The sequence below is a fragment of the Homarus americanus genome, unplaced genomic scaffold (assembly GCF_018991925.1).
Source record: "Homarus americanus isolate GMGI-L3 unplaced genomic scaffold, GMGI_Hamer_2.0 scaffold53856, whole genome shotgun sequence".
Classification (NCBI taxonomy): domain Eukaryota; kingdom Metazoa; phylum Arthropoda; class Malacostraca; order Decapoda; family Nephropidae; genus Homarus; species Homarus americanus.
In genome coordinates, this window is record NW_024751958.1 from 11,249 (window position 1) to 24,624 (window position 13,376).

At 40.0% G+C, this 13,376-nt stretch overlaps 1 protein-coding gene across 1 annotated transcript; it reads right to left on the bottom strand.

The window, feature by feature from the left end:
- Positions 1 to 1,917: 1,917 nt before the first annotated feature.
- On the bottom strand, positions 1,918 to 2,306 carry LOC121854900 (inverted formin-2-like; the record flags this gene model as incomplete). Its single annotated transcript, XM_042349708.1, has 1 exon — positions 1,918 to 2,306. A coding segment is annotated over exon 1 (389 nt), but the record flags the coding sequence as incomplete, so codon positions are not given.
- Between the last annotated feature and the right edge of the window lie 11,070 nt (positions 2,307 to 13,376).

Sequence of the window (13,376 nt, forward strand, 5' to 3'; positions counted from 1 at the left end):
ATTATAATCTCTTTCTCGGTGCAAGTGCTATCCATTACAACATCAACAAAGACATTAAACCATATAGTGGTCACGCCACCATGACAGTTATCAAGCCATAAACAAGACCACTTCAACAGCACCAACAGAGACCTGGGACCCTCTGACCCCCAGCTTCCACACATACATGGATGGATGACCATCACCTGCTACCAACACCAACGTGGGTGGCTGAAATTACACAGGGATTTTAATGTTTGATTAAAAGAAAGGTCTTTGACACAGTGTTTCGTGTTATACTATGTGTAAAACTGCAGGTTCTTGCTACTAGACTGATGACATTGATCTTTTAGTGTCAGGTAAAGATCCAAAAGAGTTATGTAAACAATGGATCATAGACAACAAATCATCCCATTATTTTTTAAAGGCTGAAGAAATAGTGAGTTTAATTTACTGTGTGATAAAGAACCCATCACAACCGTAATCTTAGGCTAAATCTCGACCTTTGCTTGGCTGGAAAATTAATTGTAGATCATATAGTAAATTAAATTAATGCTAGGATAAAATTTATTCATAGACATGCCAAATACTTCTCAGCTGATGCCTGTATTGGAGTTTTCATTTAGGTTAGTGTATATGTATAAAACCATTGTATGTTGTATCAATTGAATAGTCTATGTTTGTGCTGTTACCATTTCTTTCTATTGTTATATTGTCCTACACCTGGGAAACTACTGCACCACCTAAACTACCGGCAGGGTGATTCAGCAAAGAGTACATTAAATTGGAGGATGAAATCCTTGGATAATTCTAAACCACAATGTCTCCATGGTAAAATGTCAGATTCTGCATAGTTTACATGTTACAATACATTTAAGATGTTGTATTAATGAGAGTGAATTTGATGTGAAACCTCCCTAGGTTTTTGTAATCATTTATTCACAGATGTCTTATGTATAGCAGTACAGTGTGATACAGACGGCTGACACAGGTGCAATGAGATAGGGACCGTGTACGACATAATGAGATAAAGGCAGTTACAGGGGGGAGGGAGTTTCACATCAAATTCACTCTCATTAATGCAACATCTTAAATGTATTGTAATTTTGGGAGTAAAGAAACTCGGTAATTTTCGAGTCCGGACCTGTCAACCACCAAAATCTCTGAAATGTAATCCTATACCGTGAGTAGGCCACTGTCGAATTTTGCTTACCCTGTTCATAAGTGCATGCCGTCTCATGTACTTGCAACCAATATAATTACTGCATTACAAGCTCAAACACTGATTAGATTATAATCGTTAACATTAAAAAAATTATTGTAAACCCGAAGCACTAATTTTCATAACTCGATGTGTACAATAACTGAGATCGACAAATATGTCTGTAAAAATCCGAACTGTGTATATAACATGCAAGCACTGAGGTAAAGTTCATTCTGAACTCTTCTTCTCTGTATACCAGGTATGTGTAATCCTATGTCTCACAGCGTAATGTTTAGGGAATTTGGCTAAGTTGAACTTTGTTGAATATATCAGTGTTCCAGTTTTAAAGTAACTGAACGTCTTATGTGTTGCGTGATTATTATGCCCCATGCGTTTCCTTGCACTGTGTCGGTTGTTCGGACTGCTGAGGGCAGCCGGCAGGATGTCTGAGGCATTAGTAAACTGGGATTAAGATTTGAGTGGGTGGCGCACCAAAGAGTGAGTCTAGTGGGCCTATGTGTGCGACTGTTCACGGCCGAACTCGGGGCCTAGACTCAGCTTCACTAAGCTTGACTCCGGCTGCGACTTCACTGCATTGTTTTGAATCCAAGTTTTCATTAGCCCTGTGGTAATTCATCCTGTATTTATCAATCTGAAGGTTTTTGAGAAACGCTATAAAGAAGTACTACAATTAATAAATGAATTGAAGTGCTGAAAACCTTGTTTTTGCTAACCTTAGAGTGAGGCCAGTTGATCTCAGGGGCGGCGACGCCCCCAGAAACCCTCCCGAAGACGGCGGCGCTCCCAGGCGCGATGGTGCCCCCTGAGTCCCTCCCAGGGACGGCGGCGTCCCAACGAACGTTCCCAGGGATGGTAGCGACCCCAGGGACGGCGGCGGCACCAGTAACCCTCCCAATGGCGGCGACTCCCCCACTGACACATCAAGGACCCCTCCTAGGGGCGGTGGCGCCTCCAAGGACCCTGCCAGTGGCGCCGGCGCCTCAGGGACCTTCCCAGGGGCGCGGACGCCCCCAGAAACCCTTCTAGAGAACGCGGTGTCCCTAGATGGCCTCCCAGGGATGGTGGCGCCCCAAGAGGCTCTTTCAAGGGCGGCGGCACCCATAGGGACCCTCCCAGGGGCGGTGGTGCCCCTAGGGGCCCTTTCAATGGCAGCGGCACTCCCAAGGACCCTCCCAGAGGTGGTGAAACCCCCAGGGGTCCTCTAAAGGGCTGCAGCACCTCCAGCGATCCTCCCAGGGCTGATGACGCCCTCAGAGACCTTCCCAAGGGCGGCAGCGCTTCCAGGCACCTTCACAGTGGCGGCGGCGCCCCCAGAGACCTTCCCAGGGATGAGGGTGCTCAAGGGACCTTCCCAGGGTAGGCGACGACCCCAGGGAGCCTCCCAGGAGCGGTCCAGCCCCCAGGGACCCTCCCAAAGGCGGAAGCGCCTCCAGGGACCTTCTCAGGTGCAGCGACGCCTCCAGAAACCCTCCCAGAGACAGCGGTGCCCCCAGGGGGCCTCCCAGGGGCGATGGCTTACCCAAGGGATCTCCCAGCGGCAGCGGCGTCCCCATGGTAGGATTCTGCCTCAGAATATGGTAGGATTCTGCTCCAGAATACGGTAGGGTTCTGCCCCAGAATACGGTAGGATTCTGCCCAGAATACGCTAGGATTCTATCCCAGAATACGGTAGGATTCTGCCCCAGAATACGCTAGGATTCTGCCCCAGAATACGCTAGGATTCTGCCCCAGAATACGCTAGGATTCTGCCCCAGAATACGCTAGGATTGCGCCCAAGGAGACGGTAGGATTTCGTTACGGAAGACGGTAGGATTCTGCCCCAAAATACGATAGGATTCTACCGCAGAAGACGGCAGCATTCCGCCCCAGAATATGGTAGGATTTTGCCCTAAAGGGCGATAGGATTCCGCCCCTTAAGACGGTAGAATTCTGACCTAGAATACGTTATAATTTTTCCCCAAAATACGGTAGGAATCTGCCTCAGAATGCGGTAGGATTCTGCCCCAGAAGACAGGAGGATTCTGCGCCAGATTACGATAGGATTCTGCCCCAAAAGACGGGAGGATTTCGACGCAGAATACGGTAGGATTTCACTGCAGAATACGGTAGGATTTCGCTGCAGAATACGCGAGGATTCTGCCCTAGAATAGGGTAGGATTCCGTCCCAGAATAGGGTAGGATTCCGCCCCAAAATATTGCGCCCCAGGTGACGGTAGGATTTTGTTCCGGAACACTGTAGGATTCTGCCCCAGAAGACGGTAGGATTTCACCACAGAAGACGGTAGGATTCTGCCCCAGAATATGGTAGGATTCTGCCCTAGAAGGCGATAGGATTCTGCCCCAGAGTACGGTAGAATTCTGCCCCAAAATACGGTAGGATTCTGCTATAGAATTCGGCAGGATTCTGCCCCCGAAGACGGTAGGATTCCGCCCCAGAAAGCGGTAGGATTCTGCCCCAGAATATGGTAGGATTCTGCCCTAGAAGGCGATAGGATTCTGCCCCAGAGTACGGTAGAATTCTGCCCCAAAATACGGTAGGATTCTGCTATAGAATTCGGCAGGATTCTGCCCTAGAAGATGGTAGGATTCCGCCCCAGAAAACGGTAGGATTCCGTTTTCCGCCACAGAAGACAGTACGATTACGCCATAGAAGATGGTATGATTGTGCCCCAGAAGACTGTAGGATTCTGCCCCAGAATACGATAGGGTTCTGCCCCAGAATACGGTAGGGTTCTGCCCCAGAAGACGGTAGGATTTCACCGCAGAATGCGGTAGGATTCCGCCCCAGAATAGGGTAGGATTCCGCCCAAGAATACGCTAGGAACCTGCCCCAGGAGACGGTAACATTTTGCTCCTGAAGACGGTAGCATTCTGTCCCAGAAGACGGTAGGATTCCGTCCCAGAATACGGTAGGATTCTCCGCCAGAATACGGTAGCATTTCGTCCCAAAAGACGGTAGCATTCCGCCCCAGAAGAAAGTAGGATTCTGTCCTAGGAGCCGGTAGGATTTCGCCTCAAATAATGGTAAGATTCCGCCCGAGAAAATGGTAGGATTCCGCCCTAGAAGACAGTACAGTACATTATAGATCAGTACATTACAGTATAGGAAAGTACAGTACAGTATAGATCAGTACAGTACAGTATAGATCAGTACAAACAGTATAGATCAATACAGTGCAGTATAGATCAGTACAGTACAGTATAGATCAGTCCAGTACAGCATAGATCAGTACAGTGCAGTATAGATCGGTACAATACAGTATCGATCAGTACAGTATAGATCAGTACAGTACAGTATACATCAGTACAGTACAGTACAGTACAGTATATAGATGAGTACAGTACAGTATAGATCAGTACAATACAGTATAGATCAGTACAGTTCAGTATAGATCAGTACAGTATAGATTAGTACAGTACAGTATACATCAGTACAGTACAGTACAGTACAGTATATAGATGAGTACAGTACAGTATAGATCAGTACAATACAGTATAGATCAGTACAGTTCAGTATAGATCAGTACAGTATAGATCAGTACAGTACAGTATACATCAGTACAGTACAGTACAGTACAGTATATAGATGAGTACAGTACAGTATAGATCAGTACAGTACATTACAGATCAGTACAGTTCAGTATAGATCAGTACAGTACAGTATAGATCAGTACAGTACATTATAGATCAGTACAGTTCAGTATAGATCAGTACAATACAGTATAGATCAGTACAGTACAGTATAGATCAGTACAGTACATTATAGATCAGTACAGTTCAGTATAGATCAGTACAGTACAGTATAGATCAGTACAGTTCAGTATAGATCAGTACAGTACATTATAGATCAGTACAGTTCAGTATAGATCAGTACAGTACAGTATAGATCAGTACAGTACAGTATAGATCAGTACAGTACATTATAGATCAGTACAGTTCAGTATAGATCAGTACAGTACAGTATAGATCAGTACAGTTCAGTATAGATCAGTACAGTATAGATCAGTACAGTTCAGATCAGTACAGTACAGTATAGATCAGTACAGTACAGTATAGATCAGTACAGTACATTATAGATCAGTACAGTTCAGTATAGATCAGTACAGTACAGTATAGATCAGTACAGTACATTATAGATCAGTACAGTTCAGTATAGATCAGTACAGTTCAGTATAGATCAGTACAGTACAGTATAGATCAGTACAGTTCATTATAGATCAGTACAGTTCATTATAGATCAGTACAATACAGTATAGATCAGTACAGTACAGTATAGATCAGTACAGTTCATTATAGATCAGTACAATACAGTATAGATCAGTACAGTTCAGTATAGATCAGTACAGTACAGTATAGATCAGTACAGTACAGTATAGATCAGTACAGTTCATTATAGATCAGTACAATACAGTATAGATCAGTACAGCACATTATAGATCAGTACAGTACAGTATAGATCAGTACAGTTCAGTATTGATCAGTACAGTACAGTATAGATCAGTTCATTATAGATCAGTACAGTATAGTATAGATCAGTACAGTACATTATAGATCAGTACAGTTCAGTATAGATCAGTACAGTACAGTATAGATCAGTACAGTACATTATAGATCAGTACAGCTCAGTATAGATCAGTACAGTTCAGTATAGATCAGTACAGTACAGTATAGATCAGTACAGTTCATTATAGATCAGTACAGTTCATTATAGATCAGTACAATACAGTATAGATCAGTACAGTACAGTATAGATCAGTACAGTTCATTATAGATCAGTACAATACAGTATAGATCAGTACAGTACATTATAGATCAGTACAGTTCAGTATAGATCAGTACAGTACAGTATAGATCAGTACAGTACAGTATAAATCAGTACAGTTCATTATAGATCAGTACAATACAGTATAGATCAGTACAGTACATTATAGATCAGTACAGTACAGTATAGATCAGTACAGTTCAGTATAGATCAGTACAGTACAGTATAGATCAGTTCATTATAGATCAGTACAGTTCAGTATAGATCAGTACAATACAGTATAGATCAGTTCATTATAGATCAGTACAGTACAGTATAGATCAGTACAGTACAGTATAGATCAGTACAGTACAGTATAGATCAGTACAATACAGTATAGATCAGTACAGTACATTATAGATCAGTACAGTTCAGTATAGATAAGTACAGTACATTATAGATCAGTACAGTTCAGTATAGATCAGTACAGTACAGTATAGATCAGTACAGTACATTATAGATCAGTACAATACAGTATAGATCAGTACAGTACATTATAGATCAGTACAGTACAGTATGATCAGTACAGTACATTATAGATCAGACAGTAGTATAGATCAGTACAGCAGTATAGATCAGCAGTACAGTATCAGTATAGATCAGTACAGTTATAGATCAGTACAGTATAGATCAGTAAGTACACAGTACATTATAGATCAGTACAGTTCAGTATAGATCAGTACAGTACAGTATAGATCAGTACAGTACATTATAGATCAGTACAGTTCAGTATAGATCAGTACAGTACAGTATAGATCAGTACAGTACAATATAGATCAGTACAGTTCAGTATAGATCAGTACAGTACATTATAGATCAGTACAGTTCAGTATAGATCAGTACAGTACAGTATAGATCAGTACAGTACATTATAGATCAGTACAGTTCAGTATAGATCAGTACAGTTCAGTATAGATCAGTACAGTAGTATAGATCAGTACAGTAGTATCAGTACAGTACAGTATAGATCAGTATAGATCAGTACAGTACAGTATAGATCAGTACAGTTCATTATAGATCAGTACAGTTCATTATAGATCAGTACAGTACAGTATAGATCAGTACAGTACAGTATAGATCAGTACAGTACAGTATAGATCAGTACAGTACATTATAGATCAGTACAGTACAGTATAGATCAGTACAGTACAGTATAGATCAGTACAATACAGTATAGATCAGTACAGTACATTATAGATCAGTACAGTACAGTATAGATCAGTACAGTACAGTATAGATCAGTACAGTACATTATAGATCAGTACAGTTCAGTATAGATCAGTACAGTACAGTATAGATCAGTACAGTTCAGTATAGATCAGTGCAGTATAGATCAGTGCACTATAGATCAATACAGTATAGAGCAGTCCAGTACAGTACAGTATAGATCAGGCAGTATAGATCAGTACAATACAGTATAGATCAGTACAGTTCAGTATAGATCAGTACAGTACAGTATAGATCAGTACAGTACAGTATAGATCAGTTCATTATAGATCAGTACAGTTCAGTATAGATCAGTACAGTACATTATAGATCAGTACAGTTCAGTATAGATCAGTACAGTACAGTCTAGATCAGTTCATTATAGATCAGTACAGTTCAGTATAGATCAGTACAATACAGTATAGATCAGCTCATTATAGATTAGTACAGCACAGTATAGATCAGTGCACTATAGATCAATACAGTATAGAGCAGTCCAGTACAGTACAGTATAGATCAGGCAGTATAGATCAGTACAATACAGTATAGATCAGTACAGTACAGTATAGATCAGTACAGTACAGTATAGATCAGTTCATTATAGATCAGTACAGTTCAGTATAGATCAGTACAGTACATTATAGATCAGTACAGTTCAGTATAGATCAGTACAATCCAGTATAGATCAGTACAGTACAGTATATCAGTATACAGTACAGTTCATTATAGATCAGTACAGTTCAGTATAGATCAGTACAGTACATTATAGATCAGTACAGTTCAGTATAGATCAGTACAATCCAGTATAGATCAGTACAGTACAGTATTGATCAGTACAGTACAGTATAGATCAGTTCATTATAGATCAGTACAGTTCAGTATAGATCAGTACAGTACAGTATAGATCAGTACAGTACAGTATAGATCAGTACAGTTCAGTATAGATCAGTACAATACAGTATAGATCAGTACAGTTCATTATAGATCAGTACAATACAGTATAGATCAGTACAGTACATTATAGATCAGTACAGTACAGTATAGATCAGTACAGTACAGTATAGATCAGTTCATTATAGATCAGTACAGTACATTATAGATCAGTACAGTACATTATAGATCAGTACAGTACAGTATAGATCAGTACAGTACAGTATAGATCAGTTCATTATAGATCAGTACAGTTCAGTATAGATCAGTACAGTACAGTATAGATCAGTACAATACATTATAGATCAGTACAGTACATTATAGATCAGTACAGTACAGTATAGATCAGTACAGTACAGTATAGATCAGTTCATTATAGATCAGTACAGTTCAGTATAGATCAGTACAGTTCAGTATAGATCAGTACAATACAGTATAGATCAGTACAGTACAGTATAGATCAGTACAGTACATTATAGATCAGTACAGTACAGTATAGATCAGTACAGTACAGTATAGATCAGTTCATTATAGATCAGTACAGTACATTATAGATCAGTACAGTTCAGTATAGATCAGTACAATACAGTATAGATCAGTACAGTTCAGTATAGATCAGTACAGTTTAGTATAGATCAGTACAATACAGTATAGATCAGTTCATTATAGATCAGTACAGTACAGTATAGATCAGTACAGTACAGTATAGATCAGTACAATACATTATAGATCAGTACAGTTCAGTATAGATCAGTACAGTACAGTATAGATCAGTTCATTATAGATCAGTACAGTTCAGTATAGATCAGTACAGTACAGTATAGATCAGTACAATACATTATAGATCAGTACAGTTCAGTATAGATCAGTACAATACATTATAGATCAGTACAGTTCAGTATAGATCAGTACAGTACAGTATAGATCAGTTCATTATAGATCAGTACAGTACATTACAGATCAGTACAGTACAGTATAGATCAGTACAGTACAGTATAGATCAGTACAATACATTATAGATCAGTACAGTTCAGTATAGATCAGTACAGTACAGTATAGATCAGTTCATTATAGATCAGTACAGTTCAGTATAGATCAGTACAGTACAGTATAGATCAGTTCATTATAGATCAGTACAGTACATTACAGATCAGTACAGTACAGTATAGATCAGTACAGTACAGTATAGATCAGTACAATACATTATAGATCAGTACAGTTCAGTATAGATCAGTACAGTACAGTATAGATCAGTTCATTATAGATCAGTACAGTTCAGTATAGAGCAGTACAGTACAGTATAGATCAGTACAGTACAGTATAGATCAGTTCATTATAGATCAGTACAGTACAGTATAGATCAGTACAGTTCAGTATAGATCAGTACAGTTCAGTATAGATCAGTATAATACAGTATAGATCAGTACAGTGCAGTATAGATCAGTACAATACAGTATAGATCAGTTCATTATAGATCAGTACAGTACAGTATAGATCAGTACAGTTCAGTATAGATCAGTACAGTTCAGTATAGATCAGTATAATACAGTATAGATCAGTACAGTGCAGTATAGATCAGTACAATACAGTATAGATCAGTTCATTATAGATCAGTACAGTACAGTATAGATCAGTACAGTACATTATAGATCAGTACAGTACAGTATAGATCAGTACAGTACAGTATAGATCAGTACAGTACAGTATAGATGAGTTCATTATAGATCAGTACAGTTCAGTATAGATCAGTACAGTACAGTATAGATCAGTACAGTACATTATAGATCAGTACAGTACATTATAGATCAGTACAGTACATTATAGATTAGTACAGTTCAGTATAGATCAGTACAGTACAGTATAGATCAGTTCATTATAGATCAGTACAGTACAGTATAGATCAGTACAGCACAGTATAGATCAGTATAGTACAGTATAGATCAGTACAGTACAGTATAGATCAGTACAGTTCAGTATAGATCAGTACAGTACAGTATAGATCAGTTCATTATAGATCAGTACAGTACAGTATAGATCAGTACAGTACAGTATAGATCAGTACAGTACAGTATAGATGAGTACAGTACATTATAGATCAGTACAGTACATTATAGATCAGTACAGTACAGTATAGATCAGTACAGTACAGTATAGATCAGGCAGTATAGATCAGTACAGTACAGTATAGATCAGTGCAGTGCAGTATAGAGCAGTGCAGTGCAGTATAGATTAGTACAGTACAGTATAGATCAGTACAGTACATTATAGATCAGTACAGTACAGTATAGATCAGTACAGTACAGTATAGATCAGTACAGTACAGTATAGATCAGGCAGTATAGATCAGTACAGTACAGTATAGATCAGTGCAGTGCAGTATAGAGCAGTGCAGCACAGTATAGATCAGTGCAGTGCAGTATAGAGCAGTGCAGCACAGTATAAATCAGTATAGATCAATACAGTACAGTATAGATCAGTACAGTACAGTATAGATCAGTACATAACAGTATAGATCAGTACAGTACAGTATCGATCAGGCAGTATAGATCAGTACAGTACAGTATAGATCAGTACAGTATAGTATAGAACAGTACAGTACAATACAGATCAGTACTGTACTGTACAGTACTGTACTGTACAGTACAGTATAGATCAGTACAGTATAGATCAGTACAGTATAGATCAGTACACGTACAGTAAAACACAGTACAGTATAGATCAGTATAGTACAGTATAGATCAGTACAGTATAGTACAGTATAGATCAGTACAGTATAGTATAGATCAGTACAGTACAACACAGATCAGTACTGTACCGCAAAGTACAGTATAGATCAATTCACGTACAGTACAATACAGTACAGTATAGATCAGTACAGCACAGTACTTTACAGTACAGTATAGATCAGTATAATGCAGTATAGATCAGTACAGCTCAGTACTTTACAGTACAGTATAGATCAGTACAGTACAGTATAGATCAGTACACGTACAGTACAGTTCTGTACTGTACAGTACTGTACAGCACAGTACAGTACTGTACAGTACCCTTCAATTTCTGGAAACTCCTTTAATATTGCTCAAATTAATTATAAACAAAGAAACCTTAACTAAAGAAAGGGTTTTAGTGTGGATCAGTACAGTACAGTGCAATACAGTACACGTACAGTACAGTAGCTGTAACTCCTTTAATTAATTATAACTCCTGTAACTGTAACTCCTGTAGCTTAACTCCTCTAATTAATTATAAACAAATAAACCTTAACAATAGAATTGGTTTTCGCATATGCCGCATCGAATGAGCGCAATCAGAACGAGATTCCATGGCTGGTTTAGATTTAAATTTGACGAAAAAAGCATATTTCTAAAGATCGTCAGATTCAAATTATCTATCTATCTATCTATCTATCTATCTATCTATTACTAATCAGCGGTAACCACCCAGTAAGGAGCGTTAACTACCATTATTGTAGTTGGTGAAGTAATTCGTCTATATTTTTCCACGTAAGGTTTTGTGAGTTAGAAGTTTAATTAATTTGACAAGTATTATATTAATCTTAGTAATTAGTATAATATTATTGTTAGTAATATTAAAGTTTTTTTATGTTATAATTGTAAATCAGTAATGTTGGCAGCCCTGATTGGTCTAAGATACAGTGGGGGGCCGGTGGTAGAAGCGGTATGGCTCTTGCCTCGCAAGCAAGATGTCATGGGTTCGTTTCCCGGGCCGGTGGAAGTTGTTTGGACATACTTCCTAGCCTCCATTAGTCCCTGTTTACCCAGCAGTAAAGTAAGTACCTGTTGTAAGCCGAAAGTTGCGAATTCGTATTCAGGGAGTTTTGGAGCTTCCAATTTAGCAAGGAGCGAGGCATTTCGGGATGTATTTATTCACCCAGACCGCACGGTAATGCAGAGGGAACAGCACAAGAAGCTCCTGCAGGACTTGAAGCAGAAGAGGGAGGAATCGAGGAGGAACGGGGACAGGTGCACATGGGTTATACTCAGGGGGAGGGTAGTGGAAACAAGGGTGCCGACACAGGGCCAGGGGGCAGCAGTGCACCCTCCACCCACTCAACCCCCCACCCGGGAGGCGGCACCAGCTCAGCCTACCGGACAGGAGGGAACGAGCGCCGTGTAAACAATGACATTTTTAACCACACCCTGCAAAATACAGTGTACTTAGCAAATGCTGCAGCTTCTGAGAATGTGGGTGGAGCGGGTTTATTACTAAGAGCAGAGACGTTACCGAGAACAAATTCTGGCTTGAATGTCATGTACACTAATACTGACACGTTCCTTGATAAGAGGGAGGAGTTTGAAACACTACTAAGAGTACACCAACCAGATATTGTAGGAGTTGTAGAACTGTTGTACAAGAACAGGAGAATCGACCCAGAGGAATGTGAGTTCAGTATTGCTGGATATGACTCATTTACGAACCTAACTCAAGAATCCTGCAGGAGGGGTGTGGTTATCTACGCTAGGCAAGACCTTAGAGCCAGCCAGGCGAGGGTACAGGGAGAGGATGTTTTTGAAGAGTCCAAGTGGTGTAAAATTAAATTAAAGGGAGGGGACTTACTTATCGTCGGGTGTATCTACAGATCCCCGAACTGTGGCCCACTAAATCAAAGGAACTTAAGAACCTTAATAAACAATGCGGCGATGCTCAACCCCAGCCACCTCCTTATCATGGGGGACTTTAACTATGGCGACATCGACTGGAGAAACGAGTCCACCCCGAATGACTTGAATAATCCTGCTACTCTTTTTGTAGAAACTCTGAGAGATAATTTTCTGTTCCAACATGTGAGAGACCCGACACATTACAGAGGGGAGCAAACACCCAAGCCACTTGACCTCATCATAACAAACGAGGAGGGTATGGTGGCCAAACTGGAACACCTTGCCCCAGTTAGCACCAGTCACCATACAGTGTTGTCATTCAGATTTAACTGTTACCTAGTTCAAGATAAGGCCAGGCCAAGGTGCAAATATTACAAGGGAAATTACAATGGGATGAGGGAAGAGATGAGGGGTATCAACTGGCCTGACTTATTAAGGTACAAGAACGCAGACACTACGCTGAATATCATAACTAGTAAAATGACCCATTTGATCGATAAATATATACCCAAGACCAAACCCACTGCTTCTAGGAATACGAGAGGATCCCTACACATGAACCATGCGGCGGTCGACAAAATTAAGAAGAAAACCCAGAAATTCAAGACGTGGG